At 50.7% G+C, this 17,843-nt stretch overlaps 1 protein-coding gene across 1 annotated transcript in view; it reads right to left on the bottom strand.

Annotated features, from left to right (window-relative positions):
- CDH22 (cadherin 22) overlaps positions 1–17,843 on the bottom strand; it is a 125,971-nt gene that overhangs the window by 51,819 nt on the left and 56,309 nt on the right. Inside the window, exons 3-4 of the mRNA XM_012558633.1 lie at positions 16,903–17,197; positions 1,379–1,498 (exon numbers count right to left, since the gene is read on the bottom strand). Coding sequence (XP_012414087.1) covers positions 1,379–1,498; positions 16,903–17,197 — 415 coding nt within the window. The remainder of the gene's footprint in view (positions 1–1,378; positions 1,499–16,902; positions 17,198–17,843) is intronic.

The raw sequence follows: 17,843 nt of genomic DNA, 5'->3' as shown, positions 1-17,843 counted from the left end.
AAAAAGGGGGGGGGTAAGGGAGAAGAACAACAAAAAGAAAGACCGAAGAAGAATTGATGGCTTTGAATTATGGTGTTGGTGAAGAACACTGAATATACCATGAACTGCCAGAAGAACGAACAAATCTGTCTTGGAAGACGTACAGCCAGAATGCTCCTTAGAAGCAAGGATGGTGAGATTTTGTCTCACGTACTTTGGACATGTTATTGGGAGGGACCAGTCCTTGAAGAAGGACATCATGCTTGGTAAAGCACAGGGTCATCGAAAAAAGAAGACCCTCAATAAGATGGATTGGCACAGTGGCTGCAACAATGGTCTCAAACATAGCAAAGATTGTGAGGATTTAGCAGGACCGGGCACTGTTTCCTTTTGTTGTTATTATGGATTGAATTATGTCCCCCCAAAATGTGTGTCAACTTGGCTAGTCCATGATTCACAGCATTATGTGATTGTCCACCATTTTGTCCTCTGATGTTGTCATCTATGTGTTGTAAATCTTACCTCTATGATGTTAATGAGGTAGGATTAGAGGCAGTTATGTCAATGAGGCAGGACTCAATCTACAAGATTAGATTTTGTCTTAAGTCAATCTCTTTTGAGATATCTGAGAAGTGAGCAGAGAGACAGGGAAACCTCATACCACCAAGAAACGAGTCAGGAGAATAGCGTGTCCTTTGGACCCAGGGTCCCTGTACTGAGAAGCTCCTCAACCGGGGAAGATTGATGACAGGGACCTTCCCCCAAAGCCAACAGAGAGAGAAAGCCTTTCCCTGGAGCTGGCACCCTGAATTCAGACTCTCAACCTACTAGACTGTGAGAGAATAAGCTTCCGTTTGTTAAAGCCAAAAAAAGGTGCCCTTCACCTGGCGCCCCCCCAAACTATACTGATGACCCCTAAGGGCTGTGGACAAGCCTGCCTCAATTTAGCTCCCAGGACATGTGGGGCCGCTTAGCTCAGACTTCTGAGGTCCTTTCAGGGCGCTCAGGGCTGCTGTCTCCTGACTTTTTGTCTTTCTGTAACCCTTACAGATCCCCTCCCCAGTCGTTTTCTGTTCCTCAGACCTTTCCTCTTCTTGCCTGGCTGCCTCACCCCCTGACCGTGGGGTCTTCTGGAGTGTACAAGACGCTTCCTTGTCTCATTTCCGCCGCAACCGCAGCGCTGTTTGGAGGGACTTGATCCGGAGGGCTGAGAGGAGGCTACGGTCCTAGGCCCGCCCCCGGCCCCGCCCCCTGACTTCGCCCCTCAGGTTCCCTTCAGGCCCCTCCCCTCTAGCCCCGCCCCAGGTCCAGCTCCCGGCCGCGCCCCTCTAGCATCACCACCTCCGGCCCCCGACCTTTTAGCCAGGCCCCGCCCCTTTGGCCTGGTCCCGCCCCTCACCGGTTTTGGGGTCCACGGTGAAGTGGTGCTCGCCATCCAGCACGCTGTACACCAGCCGAGCGCTGCTGCCGTACGTGGGGTCATCCGCATCTGAGGCCATCACCTGCATCACCGACGTACCTAGGCCCAGGGAACCAAGCAAGACAGGGTCAGCTGGGGCCGTTGCTCCCTTCGCCCCCACCTCTCCCCACCCTAGGGAAGCTGGGAGAGGAGGCCGAGACTGGCGGTCATTGAGGCCAGCCCCCTCCCAGTCCCCACCCGGCTTCCTGACTGGCAGCCTTCCTAGTGGCACGAAGTTGGCCATGGAGTCCGAGCTGGATTCCAATCTCACTTCAGGGGCAGGCTCACAAATCTCAGTTTCCTCTTCAGCAAAACGAGGGTGATCCTAGTCCTCGGTTCCCCAGGTTGAGGGAATGTATTTAAACTCAGGGCTCAGAGCAGTGTCTCAAGAGGTGGTTGTTGTTGTCAGGTCCACTGAGTCGATTTTTGACCCATAGTGACCCATGTGACCGAGTAGAACTGCCCCATAGGGTCTCCTAGGCTGTAATCTTGAGGGGAGCAGATCGTCAGGTCTTTCCCCCAAGGAGCTGCTGGGTGGCTTCAAACAACTGCCAGTCTTTTTGTTAGCAGCCAAGCGCTTAACCATTGTGCCACCAGGGCTCTTTCAATGGGTGGTGGCAACCATCTCTTTCACCCTGTCACTTAAGGTCATCACAGTCAGAGGTGGAGCCAGTGCAGGTAACTGTTTACCTATCCCGGGCCCCTCTGACTCCTCAAGGGACCCCTTCCCACGGGGACGTCTACCCCCTCCTGGCCCTGAGGGGCACCTGACTCCCAGTGCAGCTATCTTTTTACCTATCCCGGCCCCCTCTGATTCCTCAAGGGACTCCCCCATAGGGACGTCTGCCTCCTCCTGCCCCTGAGGGGCAACAGAGTTCCTTGCGGGGTTCAGAGCCCAGAGCCTCCCGGCCCCGGGGCCCCAGGGCAGGAGGACAGCAGCACCCCCTTTCCCTTTGGGAAGTAGATAGCTGTGGACACTGGTGTTCTCCTTGCCCCTCCTTCTGGGTGTCCAGGCAGCCTCCCCCCAACTTCTCCTTATGCTCCACACGTAGGCTGCTGGGGAGAGTATAAATTGGATAAAAGTCCATCAAATGGCGGCAATTAAGTTATTGATTTTCGACGCTGCCTCATTAAACTGGGAGCTTCTCTCAGCCTGTCCCAGAGATGGCTCTAATTTGACATCATGTTCAATTTGACGAAAGCAGGGCTCGGGATGTGAGGCTGGACTGAGCGGCGGTGGGGTTGGGGGACGGGTCAGATGGAGGGTCCAGCAAAGCTGTCTGGTCCATCTGGACCTTCCCAGAGAGGAGGAGTAAGGTGCAGTGCCAAAGAGGGGGTCTTGGGGCTCAGACTACGACCCATGGGAGGATAAGATTCAGACCCCACTTCAGGGAGATGCCCTCTACTGAGTGTCTTTCTGGGGTGTGGTGGGGCCTAGGCCTGCTGAGGGTCTGGATGGGGCCCTCCAGGGCCAGGGTTGGGCTCTCCAGGCCAGCAGGTTGCATGCTGGGAGGTGAGGCCAGTTCGCTGCCTGGCTAATGAGTGAAAGTCTGGAAGTGCTACCGCAGCAATTCTGCTAAGCCCAGCCTGCTGCCTGCCTCTCCCGCCCCCAGCCTGAGGCCCTCGATCATTCCAGACAGACACATGTATTTATTTTTCACTCTTTTGCATTTCTCATTTCGCTCTCTGGGTCCCCCCTCCCAGCTTGAGCCTCCTAAACCGGCCCTGCAATGCGCTTCTCTCTCTGGCAGATCCAGCTCCATGTCAACCATGTGAGTTGCCTGGAGAAGCGAGAAAAAGAGGTTGGCAAGCCCCCTCCCTCCTGATGCTGGTGCCCAGGGGTCTTCTACTCAGGGCCAAGGGCACAGCCCCAGGTGCCTCCTGACCATACAGAGAGGAAAGGAATGAACTCCTATTGAAGATTCGCTCCATGCCCAGCTGTACTAGCCACTTAAATCCCTCATCTGTAACCCTCATAGCGTCTCTGGGAACAGACTGGGCCCCTCTAATATTACAGGTGAAGAAACAGGTCACAGGGGAAAAAGTGAGACTCAGGGCACACAGTGACAAAGTGGTGGGATTTGAACCCAGGACTCACTGATGCCAAAGCCCTTCTGGGTGCTAGTGTTAGCACGGGCACAGTGACTCTGGGGATGGTGGCCTGGTGGACAGAGTCACAATCAGTGATGGCTCTGCCACTTAGTAACTGTTTGACCTTGGGCATGTCATGAACCCCTCTGTGCCTCAATTTTCTCATTTGTGAAACAGGGTAACAGCACCATCAAACTCCTGGGATCATTGTGAGAGTTCAAATAGATTTCCATGTTCAGCACCGAGGCCAGCGTCTGGCTCATGCTAAGAACTCAATAAATGCAAGTTGTTGTCATCTCAGGCAGTATACAATGGCACAATCGTGCCTTTCTCACAGAGGTATTAAAATGGGAGGAGATACATAAAGCATCAGGCTCATGGTCAATAAATCGTGGCTGTTGAAACTGTTATGAGAAAGGGTCTCCCTGACACTCCTCCGAGATGTTCCCCCCACCCCCTGGGCAAGGCACAATGCTGGGCTGAGTGTCTCCCCAGGGACCCAGCTGAGCTCTCTCTCGCTCTCTCTCTGGCTGCAACCCAGGGACTCCCAAGAGGATGAAGGAATCAGTTCCCCAATCCGGGATTTTTTATTGCAGCCGTTACAGTTAATGGCGACACGTGGGATGGTGAAGGGTCAGTGATTCACCACCAGCGCCCGGGGCCCCAGGGGAATGGCTTCCTCAGGCCACACACCCCCTCCCACCTTCTTTACAAGTCAGCAGTTCCCCAGAATTGGCAGACAAAAAGGTGCCAGGCTTGTGGCTGCTGTGCGGCCACTTCAGGGTCACCTCCCTAGGTTTGGCAGTTTACATGTTGCAATGCATCATCGTGTCCCATCTCTCCTTCAGTTCTCGCACCCACTCCACAATGTAGATGCAGTGGCATGCTGGAAAATGTTTAGTCATTGGCTTTGTGGGGGGAACCCCTGCTTTGTAGTGTTTGCTGATTTCTGTGGTGTAAATACTCCACCATGGACATGTTCAAGCTACCAGTGGGACATCTACTGGCTCACAAAAATCCTGAAAATCAATTTTGGGCTCTTGTGAGCTGGTATGAGCAACACCACTGCATCTCTCCCATTTTACAGCTGAGGAAATGTCTATGCATGGTCAAGGGTGAAAATATGAATTAATAATGAATTGCATCGTGGTAGCACAGTGGTTAAGAGCTCAGCTGCTTAACCAAAAGGTTAGTGGTTTGAATCCACCAGCTGCTCCTTAGAAACCCTATGAGGCAGTTCTATTCTGTCCTATAGGGTCGCTATGAGTTGGAATCGACTCAACAGTAATGGGTTTGTTTGTTTTTTTTTAAATTTTTTAATTCAACAATAATGATAATGATGTTGTTGTGATTAGCTGCTATGGAGTTGGCCCTCACTCATGGCTACTCCATGCACAACAGAACAAAACGCTGCCCAGTCCTGAGCCATCCCCATGATTGGATCCAACCGCTGTGATCCATAGGGTTTTCACTGGCTGATTTTCAGTAGTAGATGGCCAGGCCCTTCTTCCTAGTCCATCTTAGTCTGAAAGCTCTGCTGAAATCTGTTCAGCATCATAGCAACACACAAGCCTTAGCTGACAGACAAGTGGTGGCTGTGCCTGAAGTGCATAGGCTGGGAATCAAACCTGGTCTCCTGCATGGAAGGTGAGAATTCTACCACTAAACCACCAGTGCCTCACTCAATGACAATGATCAACCAAAAAAACCAAATCCATTGCCGTTGAGTTGATTCCGATTCACAGCGACGCTATAGGACAGAGTAGAACTGCCCCATAGGGTTTCCAAGGAGCACCTGGTGGATTTGAATTGCTGACCTTTTGGTTAGCAGCCAAGCTCTTAACCACCCGCACCGCCAGGACTCCATGATAATGACAGTTACCATATAGTGAATAACTATTTTGTGCTAGATACTATGATAAGCCCTTTATGTATATTATCTCATGGAATTTATAGAATAAAGCCTTGAAGTAAATTCTATTAAAATTTCCACTTTACAGATGAGGAAATGAAGGCTGAGTGAAGTTAAGTAACAAGTTCACCGAGCAAGGAAGTAGGAGAGGCAGGATTCAAACCCAGGTCTTTCTGATGTCAAAACTCAGTGTATCCTGCCTTATAGGTGGGAGAAGAGCGTGGATAGCAGAAGAAGATGGGCGAGTGAGAGAGAGAAAAATCAGAGAAAGGAGGAGGGAAGAGAAGGGGAAGGCCAGGGAGCTGGGTTCAGGACTCTCCCTCCCTGACAGGTTCAAGCGGCTGGCTAGGAGGAGCAGCTCGCTGTCCATGGTGCTGACACCCAGCCCCTTTGCTAGCTGGGGTTAAGGTTCTGAGCTCAGCCTGGAAAAGAAGGGTGTCTGTAGCTGATTCCTAGGTAAACAGGATCTCAGGGCCCAGCGATCCATGTGGAATGTAAGAACTGGCAAAGCTGGTCCTTGGAGGCCCAGAAACGAGTGGTTCTCAAGCTGGCTGCACAGTAGAATCTCCTGGGAGCTTTAAAATAAAACATGCTGAGTCCCACCCCAGATCAACGAAATAGGACTCTCTGGAGGTGGAGGTGGAAAAAGGTGTTTTTACAAGCTCCCAGAGTGATTCTAAGTGTATCCCGGGCTGAGAACTGCTGTCCTAGACTCAACCCTTCACTGGTATGATGAGGAAACTGAGTTACAGAGGGGTTCGTGACCTTCCCAAGGTCACATATTAAGTGATGGGAAAAAGTCAAACCCAGGTCTGAATAGCTGTCATGTCACCCACCCCAGACCCCCTGTGCCTGTACTGTGACTGATACATAGAAGGAAGTAACAAGGATGACTCAGGCCACCAAGTCAGCTATCCTTCTCACAGGTAAAGTGAGCGTGAGGAGTCAGACACTCCTGAGAGCAGATGCCCCCACACTTCCATACATTCAAATCCCACTGCTTCCTCATCGTGTGCCCTGGACCTAGTCTTTCTCCTGTCTGACTTGCTTCCTAACCTGTAATATTAGAGGGGCCCGCTCTGCTATGAGGGTTAGAGATGAGGGATTTAAGTGGCTGGTGAAACTGGGCATGTAGTGGGTGCTCAATGGGAATTCATTCCTTTACCCTGTCTCTGTATGGTCAGAAGGCACCTGGGGCTGGGCCCTTGGCCCCAAGTAGAAGACCCCTGAGCACCAACATCAGAAGGAAGGAGGCTTGTCTACTTCTCATTTCTGGTTTACCTGGGTGGCTCTGACAAGGTTTGTCATGAAGTCAGAATTGGACCCATGCCCTGGCTCTCAGGACAGAATTCTTTCCTTTCTTCTCCCGTTGCCCTCATTATTTGTGAGGTGCAACTGAGTCCCAGACTGGGGCTCCAGAACCCCCAGGAGGTGCCCCAGATGACTCAGGGAGGGGGTGGCACTGTGGGGAGTGGAGCTCAGGGACTGAGGAAATAAATGCTCATTCCAGCCCTGTTCTCGGCTCTTGGTGTGGCTGTGGGAAAACTCCCTGACCTGTCTGGGCCTCAGTTCCCCTTCTGTGAAATGCAGATAACGCTTTATCCCTCTCATCTCCCTGGGTTATGGAAGGCCCCTTAATGAGACAAAAGAGGTGAAGCACTCTGGAAAAGAACAGTCTTCAACCAAGGTGACCAAGTGTCATTATTACGAAGATGTTCGTAATTATTATCATCCTGCCTCTTCTCTACCTCCCACTGCCGCCCTGCTGGGCCTGGGGAAACCCTTGGCTCACATTTAGCTTCTCAAACATTTATAAAAAATGAGTCCCACCCACTGCTGCTGCCAGAACTGCTCGGAATGCTTTCTATTAAAAATTAAAAACCACTTTTCAATTCCCCCGGAACACTCAGATGACACAGGAAACAAGTCCCCTCTCAACCTCCCCCTTACCACCCTCCCCAACTCCCTCTTTGATCATCACTTATAATACAGGCTCACTGGGCTGGCCTCAACCCCACTTCCAGCCACTCAGTCAGGGCAGCCTAACGCAGATGAATGACACACCAGGGATGCAGGAACAAGGCTGGGAAGGAGGGGAGGTCGAAGGCGAGTGGGGGAGGGGGCAGGTTCAGAGACAAGGGACAGAGAAGGTGGCACAAAGAGATGGGGAGAGAAAGTGGGTCAGAGACAGGAAAACGAGGGACAGAAACAATGGGCAGAGGGACAGAGAGAAAGAAGGAAAACAAAGGTACCCAGAGACAGAGAAATGAGTACAGAGACAAAGAGATGAGGGTCAGAGTGACAGAGATACATAGAGCCAGACAGAAAGTGGGACAGAGACAGCCAGACAGATGGAAAGAGACAGAAATGCAGAGATAGAGCAGGAAAGTAGAAATATATAGAAACAGAGTCAGAGAAAAATGGAACAGAGACACAGATGATACAGAGCAAGGGGAGAGAGAATGGGAGGAGGGCAAGAAGAAAGGCAGTATTTGGCTCAGTGGGGTGGGAGACCCCCTACATTGCAAACACCCACTTCTCCATTCTCCAGGGAACACCAGAACACCTTCCCCTCACTTTCTTTCCTTATGGATCCCGGCATGGACTTGCCCTTCCAGGCAACCCAGAGTGTGTGTTGTTAGGTGCCATCGAGTTGGTTCCGACTCCCTATGTACAACAGAATGAAACACTGCCTGGTCCTGCACCATCCTCACAATCATTGTTATGCTTGAGCCCACTGTTGCAGCCACTGTGTCAATCCATCTCATTAGGGGTCTTCCTCTGTTTCGCTGACCCTCTACTTTACCAAGAATGATGTCCTTCTCCAAGGACCGGTCCCTCCTGATAACATGTCCAAAGTACCTGAGATGAAGTCTTGCCATCCTTACTTCTAAAGGGCATTCTGGCTGTACTTGTTCCAAGACAGATTTGTCCATTCTTCTGGCAGTCCATGGTATAGTCAATATTCTTTGCCAACACCAGAATTCAAAGGCATCAACTCTTCTTTGGTCTTCCTTATTCACTGTCCATCTTTCACATGCATATGAGGCAATTGAAAATACCATGGCTTGGGTCAGGGGCACTTTAGTCCTCAAAATGACATCTTTGCTTTTGAACACTTTAAAGAGGTCTTTTGCAGCAGATTTGCCCAATGCAATACGTTGTTTGATTTCTTGACTGCTGCTTTCCTGGGCATTGATTGTGGATCCAAGTAAAGCAAAATCCTTGACAACTTCCATCTTTTCTCCATTTATCAGGATGTTGCTCGTTGGTACAGTTCTGAGGATTTTTGTTTTCTTTATGTTGAGGTGTAATCCATATTGAAGGCTGTAGTCTTTGATCATCAGTAAGCACTTCAAGTCCTCTTCACTTTCAGCAAGGAAGGTTGTGTCATCTGCATATTGCAGGTTGTTAATGAGTCTTCCTCCAATCTTGATGCCACATTCTTCTTCATATAGTCCAGCTTCTTGGATTTGCTCAGCATACTGATTGAATAAGTATGATGGAAGGATGCAACTCTGATACACATCTTTCCTGATTTTAAACCATGCAATATCCCCTTGTTCTGTTCTAATGGCTGCCTCTTGGTCTATGTACAGGTTGTGCATGGGCACAATCAAGTGTTCTGGAACTTCCGTTCTTCGCAATGTTATCCATAATTTGTTATGATCCACACAGTCAAATGCCTTTGCATAGTCAATAAAACACAGTGTGTGTATGGGGATCTAATATGTCCCCCCCCCAAAAGAAAGGACTCTCCTACCACTTCAAATTGAGACCCATAAGCTCTTTGCCCCTCTCAACACGTAAATGGAGCCCTCGGTTCAGTAGTCTGGTGACCTCTTTGTTTGGGACAGCAACACTCTAAGTGTCTGCAATAGCATCACTGTGCCAGCTGCAGAAAGTAAACCTTTTTTGCTTATAATTCTGTTATTCACCCAACAACTACAGAGCACCTGCTATGCACTAGTCACTTGAGGGCAGGCTGGTGGCTGTCCCACCTTTGTAGCCCAGTGCCACACATGCACAGAGCTGGGCATAGAGAAGGGTGCTCGTGTTTGTTGAATGATTTATTGATGAAGAAAACAAAGAGAAGCCTGGATACAGTCCTCCCTATCCAGATTACCTGAGCCAAGGGCCACTCTCCTGAGGGCTAGGACGTCTGCTCCTCCCTGCCACCTACCCCCACCAGAAGCCTCCTGTCCTGTTCCCCCAAGCCGGGTGGTGAGAGCCAGTGCTGTTGCTAGGTGAGGAGATACTGCACATATAGATCTTCCTGGACTTTAATTAAAAACATCTTTAGAAGTTGTCTCTGCAGAGGCCAGCGATTGATTCCTGGCTTGGGCCTGAGGGCTGCTGAGCCACACTCTTTCTCTCTCTGGCTGAAAACAGGACAATTGGAGGTTCCCAGCCTGTAGCTGCCTGCCCCAAATGAGGCATGGGGGAACACACTGCCTCCTGTCTTCCTCCTTTCCTCTCTGCCCTCTGCCACGTCCCAAGCACTGGATTTGGGAATCAGTGCACTCTCCTAATTTTATTTCCCTTCCCGTCTTTGAGCCTCAGTTTCCCCAGTTGTAAAGTGGGGGTGTCAATACTCATCCCAGGAGAGCTCCTGGGATGATGAAATGAGATTAGGGATGTAAAAGTGCTTTGCAAGCCGTAAAGTCCTGTGCAAGCTAAATATACATCATGACTGCATCCCCCAAGGAAGCTATGCACACAGGGTCAAGTAACTCGAGCACTGGTTCCAGGTTCTGGGTCTGGTTCTGGCTCCAGTTCTTTCTGTGGAACCTCAGGCAACTCACTTTATCTCTCTTTGCATTTATTTCCTAATCAGTAAAATGACAACAGTAATACCTGCCCTGCTTATTTCCCAGGATTGTGAGAATAAAGGAAAACAGCTCTGAGAAAGCAGTGTTGGCTGATAGCTATTATTTAGCGAACGTCCCAACAAGTGCAGGCTACACTACAAAACAGTCTTTTTCCATCTATTAAAGATGCTACTCACAGAGGAATTGGAATACATGGCAAAGAAGCTGCAGCAGGGCCCCTGCTCATTTCCACAGTCTGTTGAGCCCCAACCCTGTAGTCCAGCAATGTCAACTCTATGGCATATGTGCTGCCATATTCTCCTCCCTTTGCTCACAGCAGACATCACTAATCAATTGCAGCATTCTTTTCCGCTGAGCCTGAATGAGGCTCACACTCCTTCTTAACACAGCCCTGTAGCCACCACCAAGTGATTAGCGTTGGCACAAGAGATGAAACTGATCTGCTACCACTTTGAGGTCAGAGCCATGTCTTGCTTATCTTTGCATCCTCACATACATAGCAAAGTGCCATGTACACAGTAGGCACTAATACATATTTACTGAATTGAATTGAAAGTAGCTACTTATTTTTCTGAATTCTATTGATGGTTCAGTAGTAGAATCCTCTCCTTCCATGTGGGAGTCCCAGTTCAACTTCTTGACAAGGCACCTCATATGCAGCCACCTCCCATCTGTCAGTGGTGGTTTCATGTTACTCTGATCCTGAACAGGTTTCAGCAGAGCTTCCAAACTAAGACAGACTAGGAAGAAAGGCCTGGTAATCTACTTCTGAAAAATCAGCCAATGAAAACCCTATGGAGCCCAATAGTCTGATTCACAACTGATCATGAAGATGACACAGAATTGGGCAGCATTTCTTTCTGTTGTGCATGGGATTGTCTTGAGTTGGGAGCTGACTCAATGGCAGCTAACAAGAACAACAACAACTTATTTTTCTACCCCTGTGGGGCTATGTATAAAGCAGGTGCGAATAGATGTTTCCTAAGTTGGTGACTCATCTTTGTAATCCCTACAGAGCCAAGTACACTGGAGGCCTTGTATATAATGGGTGCTAATAAACATTTGTGGGTTTAATTTAATTACTTATCTTTACATCCCCTGCAGTGCCCAGAATAAAGTAGCAGCTAATAAATGTGTGTTGAATTGAACTTCTCATTTCTGCATCCTTAACAGTGCCAAGTCCAATGTCTTGTACATAGTTGGCAATAAGTGGATGGAGTTAAACTGGGTGTGGGAGCCCAGTGAAATCCTCTCACTGTCCACTGGTCAGATCATGACACCCTAGGGGAGGGATCTGGTCTCCCTGCATCAAGAGATCAAACTCTTCTCTATCAAAACTCACTCCCTTGGTGAGCTGATCCAACCTCCAGCTTTAAATTCCATCTCTCTCCTGATGACTTCCAAAGTTGTATCTCTAGCCTTGTTCTCTCTCCTGATCTCCAGACTCACAGATCCAACTGTTCCTTTGACATCTCCACTTGGATTTCCAGTAGATGTCTTAATCTTAAAATCTCCAAAATTGAATTCTGAATTGTGTGCTGCAAATCTGCTCTTTCTGGTGCATTCCGCTCTCAATAGCTACATCCAGCCAGTTGCTCAGGCCAAAAACCTCAGCGTCATCCATGACTCCTCTCTCTCTCATTCCACACACACAATTCCTCACAAACTCTGTTGGCTCTACCTTCAAAGTACATCCAGAATCCCAAATCTCTTCTTACTTCCTACTCTGGTCCAAGACACTATCACTTCTTGCCTGAACAATGGCAGTTGCCTCCTCATAGTTCTCCCTACTTCCAAACGAGCCCCCTACACTCTATTTTCAATATGGCAGCCAACAAATCATCCTTTTAAAATACAAGTTGGATCATGCCACTCCTCTGCTTCCCATCTCACTCACAGCACAATGGAAACCTTTCAATGGCTACAAAGTCCTATGTGATCCAGCTTCTAGTACCTCATCTGACCTCATGAGATGCTCTCCCCCTCATTTGCTGGCCTCCGGGCAATTCTGCAAACATGATAAACACATGCTGCCTGAGGATCTTTGCACTTGCTATCGCATCTGCCTGGAACACTCTTCTTCTAGCTTCATGGTTCTCAAAGCGTGGTCTCCAGACCAGCAGCATCGGCATCCCCTGGGAACTTGTTAGAAATGCAAACTCTCGGGCACCACCCCAGACATACTGAATCATAAATTATGGGGGTGAGGTCCAGCAAACTGTGTTTTAACAAGCTCTCCAGGTAATCTGGATGCACAATAACGTTTGAAAACCACTGTTTTAGACAGCTCCTTAGTTTCTTCAGACCTTTGTTCAAATGTCCTCTTATAAAACAAGAGAGACATTCCTTGATCTCTCTACCTAAAACAGCACTCCCTCAATATCACTCCCGATTTCCTTGTCCTTCATGGCACTTACACTACCTGCCATATTATATATTTGCTCACTAATTTCTTTACTTCTGTCTCCCTGCACTAGTATTCAGGCTTCCTAAGAATCCTTAATGCAAGGAATAGTGCCTGGCACATAGTCCAAGCCAAACCCATTGCCGTCGAGTCAATTCTGACTCACAGCGACCCTATAGGACAGAGAAGAACTGCCCCATAGAGTTCCCAAGGAATGCTTAGTGGATTTAAACTTCTGACCTTTTGGTTAGCAGCCACAGCACTTAACCACTACGCCACCAGGGCACATAGTAGGCACCCAATAAACATGTGCCAAATGCATGAACTCCCTCAAAGCTCAGAAGGGAACTTGGGGCCCAAAGAGGGGTGGGGACTTGCCCAAAGTCACATGGGGAGCTAGGCCTTCTGACTGTCGGCTCAAGACCTGTTTTCTACACCCAGCTCAGCCTGGCTGGTGTGCCCCTCCTCAGAATCGTGGCTCATCGGAGGCCCCCGGCACACTTTCCTTCCCTTTTAAGCTCTGAGTGGTTTAATTTTTGAGCGCTGCTGCCTTTCATGTCCTGAGCTGCGTCCCTGCTCCCTCTGATCTCCGAAGCTGCCCAGGCCCTAGTGCCGCTTGTCGGCCCCGCCCCGCCAGCTCCGATCAGGAGGCTCCATAATTGTGACTGATTTTCAAAGCTGCCTGGAGTCTCTGCAAGCACCCTGGTGTCGGAATTGCTTCCCATTCAAAAAGATGCTCAAAAGACATAAACTAATTTAATTTCTGCTTCTTCCCTCCCCTTCCTGGCCTCCCTACTTGTCCCAATTGAGTCCCTCTCCCTGACTTTCCCCTGAGTGGAAGGTGAGGGTTGGTGGGCTGGGAGAGGGAAGGGAGACAGAGCTGGCTCTGCTGGGGGCTGGCTCTGCCTCTGACTCTGTGGGACCTCAGCCAAGTCCTTTGCCTTCTCTCAGCCTCGGTTTCACCATCTGTGAAACAAGGTCTGGACAGTCTGGGAGCCAAGCCCAGTGATTTGCTCAGTCATGGACTTCCTATGTGACTGTGGGTACATCTCTCTCTGAGCCTCAGTGTTCCCATCTTTTCAATGGGGATGCTATCATCAGTCCTGTGCACCTCTCAGAGTTGACGTGAGAATGAGGTGAGATGGATGAGCCACCATTGTGGATAGAGGGGCTGTGCCTCTACCTGGCACCCCTTCCCCACATCCATTCTCCACACTGCAGAGAGGGAGCTTTCTAAAACGCAAGTCTGCTCATGGCACTTCCTTAAGTCTTTCCCAAGCTATCTGCTTTCCTTGAGCCCTTCAGACATGGTCCTGCTTCCTTCTCCAGCCTCATCTCTCACCACCTTTCTGGCCTTTCCATGCAGCAATATGCAGGTCAGTGTTGGGTGAAGGGAGGCAGGGCCATATCTTCTTGGGCCACAGCTTGAGTCAGCAGGTAGGGAATGCTGGACCTGGAACTGCCTTTGATTTGTTGCATAATCGTGGACAAGTCACTGGCCCCCCGAGCCTCTGTTCCTCCACTTGCAAAATTGATTTCTAAGTTCCCATTGGGCTCTCAAAGTCCATGAGTTTCTGCCACTGACAACTTCCAAATTTCTCTCTCCAGCCCGACCGCTCCCCTGAACCTATATATTCAACTGCCTTTTTCAAGACCTTTGCTCGGCTACTTAGTGTTTCCAACTTAGCATGTCAGAAACCAAACTCCTGATTTACTTCTATCCCCACATCTGTCCCTCCCACTGTGTCCCCTATCTCTGTAAATGGAAATTCCATCTAGCTAATTGCTCACGTCAAAATCCCGATAGCCATCCTTGAATTTTCTTTCTCTCACACCCTATATTCAATCCACTGGCAAAGGCTTTCAGCTCTACTTTCAGAATTTATCCCCAAGTCGACCTCTTTTCAACACCTCCACTGGCACCACCTTGTTCTAAACCACCATCATTTCCTGCCTAGGTGACTGCATATCCTCCTCACTGGGAAACCTGCTTCTGCCCTTGACCCCTTCCCCATTCTAATCTTTATGGAACGGCCATGGGATCCTGTGAAAGCTCAGTCAGCTCACATCACTCCTCTGAACACAACCCTGCACTGACTTCCCAGCTTGCTTAACATGGAACGCAAAGCCCTGACTAAGGTCAGCACGGCTGTATGAGCTGGTCTCCTTCTTGCTGACTCTGCTCCAGCCACACTGGTCCCCCAAATCCCTTGAGGGAATTCAACCTCAGGGCCTCTGCATGAACTGTTTCCTTTTCCCCGGGGGCCCACACCTTCACTTCCTTCAGGTCTTTCAATGGCACCTCCTTCCTAGATCAATGATATATTGACTTACTTGTCTATTGCCTGTCTCCCCCATCTAGAATGTACCTTCCATGACAGAAGGGAGTCTTGTCTGCCTGTTCACTGCTGTGTCCCCAGTGCCCAGAACAAGGCTTAACACATAGTAAGTTCTTAACAAATATTCATTAAACGAACGAATGAACACACTCAGACACATGGCATGTCACACGCATGCACAGGCCTTAAAGTGCCATTCAGCTAGCCACACAGTGCACATCTGCACACGTGTGTGAATGCACATGGACACCAGGCACACGTGTGTACCCGTGTGTGCGTGTATACTAGCCTGCACCCCCACACATGCCCTCACTGCCCTCTCCCTCTGCCCCCATTCTCCCCTATCTGTTTGTGCCCACCACTCTCTCTGGTTCACCTCCTCCTTTCCCATCACTGCTGCCTGCTCGTCACCCACCAGTCTGCCACATTTGGCCATCCTGGGTGGGCTGGGGTCCGACTGCACTCTCCTCCAAGAACCCAAACACCTCTGGCCTCTGACAGCCAGCTGCAGGGCTGAAGGCCGAGAGACAGGCACCTGGAACCCTTGGCCACAGGGAGACAGGGAGTGTGGCCTAAGATGACTTAGGTTAACACTTAGGTGAGGAAGGAGATGGCAGCTGCTCCTTGCACCCCTTGCCCCATGACTCCAGCTTCCACCAGAGCCTCAGGAGCCCAGGCTAGGTGAGGCCTTGATGGTTGGACAGCATCTGGGGTTCCACAGTGGGAGACGGCAGGTTCACCCAACCCTCAGTCTCCGTTCCCCCGTGCTGTGTGAATATGAGTTTCTGAGTCTGGCTGTGTCTGAGGTCTTCTAGTAGCTGTGTGTTTTGGTGGGTGGTGCTCCCTGGCATTTTTCTACGTGTGCAACTGTGTGTGTGTAATGCCCCTGGGTGTTTGCCGTCTTACCTGAGTGTGTGCGTCTGAGTCTGTGTCAGGCTCAGCTGTCTCTGTGGGAGCCTATATTGTGGGTCTTGGTGTGCTGTGGCTTCCCTGTGGGCAGTGAATGAAGCTGGTGGGACGCTGTTGCACCTGGCTATGCCCACGCCTGCCTGGGGCTGCACGCTAATGAAGCTGGCCCAGGACAGTGATGTCTGGGTGTGGCATTTGCCTGTGTCTGTGTAGGTGGCTGTCTGTGGATATCTACATGAGGGGCTGTTTCCTGTGTGGGGTTTCATGCGGCTGTGGCAAGTGTGAAGCTACATTTGGGTTTGCAGTTGGGCCTTGTCTCCACTAGTGTCCCTGTGGTTGTTTGTGGCTATAGGGGTGCCATGTCTAGCTGTGTCTGGACACGTGACTGCATCTGTGTGGGGTCGTGTCTGGGCGTGGAGTTGGGCTCTGGTGAAGGGCTGTGTCAAGGTGGACACTGGGCCTGGGTGAGGGGCTGTGTCAATGTGGGCCTGGGGGTGGCTCTGCACACTGTGCCAGTATGTGGAGCTGTGCTTGTGGGTGGTGTGGGCACAGGTGGACAGGTGAGCTTGTATGTGGTGCTGTGCTTGCGTGTACGGTGGTGTCCAGATACATGGCCATGCCTGTGTGCGTGTGCCTGTGTGTGGGTGGAGGACCACGCCTGAGTGTGTGGCTGTGTCCGTGTGTGGGTCTGTGTCTGCGTAGGGACCACGCCCACATATGTGGCTGAGTCCACATGTGTGGCCTTGTCCAGGTGTGCAGCTGTGCCTGGGTGTATGTGACAGTGTCTGGGAGTATCCTAAGCCATATGGGCACCTGTGCTCACGCCTGTGCCCTCTGCCTGACAGCAGTTCCTGCCTCTTCTGCCCCTCCTCCCAAAAAAACCACTCCCTGCCCCCAGCAGGCTCCCACTCAGGACCTGGCCGCCCCCTCCCAGGGCACATCACCCTGGCTCACCCTACCCCTGGAGCAGAGCCCACCTGTGGGCGAAAGCTCAGCCACGCTGCCAATGTAGGGGCCGTGCAGGAAGCGGGGCTCGCTGTCGTTGATGTCCTGCACCTTGATGATGAACTCCGACTCGGGCTCCAGCAGGCGGTTGGTGGCACGGTCCCGGGCCTGGGCCCGCAGCGTGTAGAAGGTTTTCTGTTCGCGGTCCAGGCGTTCCATGGCGTGGATGTCACCAGTCAGCTCGTCGATCAGGAAGATGGTGCCAGCGCCCTCGCCTGAGATGGTGTACTTGATGGCACCGTCACCCTTGTCTGAGTCCGAGTGGATCTGGAGGGCAGGAGGAAGGCAGGGTGGAAGCTGGTGCAGGGGCTCCTCTCGGCCTCCCCTCAGTCCCTCGAGGGGCCTGCTCCCTAAGATACACCCATGTCTTTGGTGAAGATGCTGAGGCCCGTGAAGCCACATCTCACTCGCCCTAGGCCAGGCTCACTGTGTCCAGCCTTGCCCTGAAATCTGCCTTCTCCTCTGCAGCCAGAGCTAACAGCCTAAGAGGTAGATCCCAACAGTGACCCCCTGCTTGCAACCCTTCTATAGCTCCCCATTGCCTTTACAAAGGAGTCCAAAGGCACCACCGTACTTCTGTGCTTTTCAGCACAAGGGGCCCTAGGGCTTCTGCTTACAGCTCCCTGTCTTTATTTCTCTGCCTACTGAAAGTCTACTCCTCCTGCAAGGCTCAGCTCAAATGCCACCTCTTCCAGGAAGCTTTTCAGGATTCCCCTCTATCCTCACCCTCACTTCCCCACCATTAACTCTGTAGTACATCAAGTCATCATTATCATGTCAGCTTTGCAGGACTGCTGCTGTAACCAGCGCTTCTCAAACCTTGATGTGTATGCAGATCACCTGGGGATCTGGTTAAAATGCAGATGCTGACTCAGTAGGTCTGGGGTGGGGCCTGAGGTATTTTGTTTTGTTT

Source organism: Trichechus manatus, unplaced genomic scaffold (assembly GCF_000243295.1).
Source record: "Trichechus manatus latirostris isolate Lorelei unplaced genomic scaffold, TriManLat1.0 scaffold00008, whole genome shotgun sequence".
NCBI classification, from domain to species: domain Eukaryota; kingdom Metazoa; phylum Chordata; class Mammalia; order Sirenia; family Trichechidae; genus Trichechus; species Trichechus manatus.
This window is presented reverse-complemented; position numbering and strand designations above follow the sequence as displayed.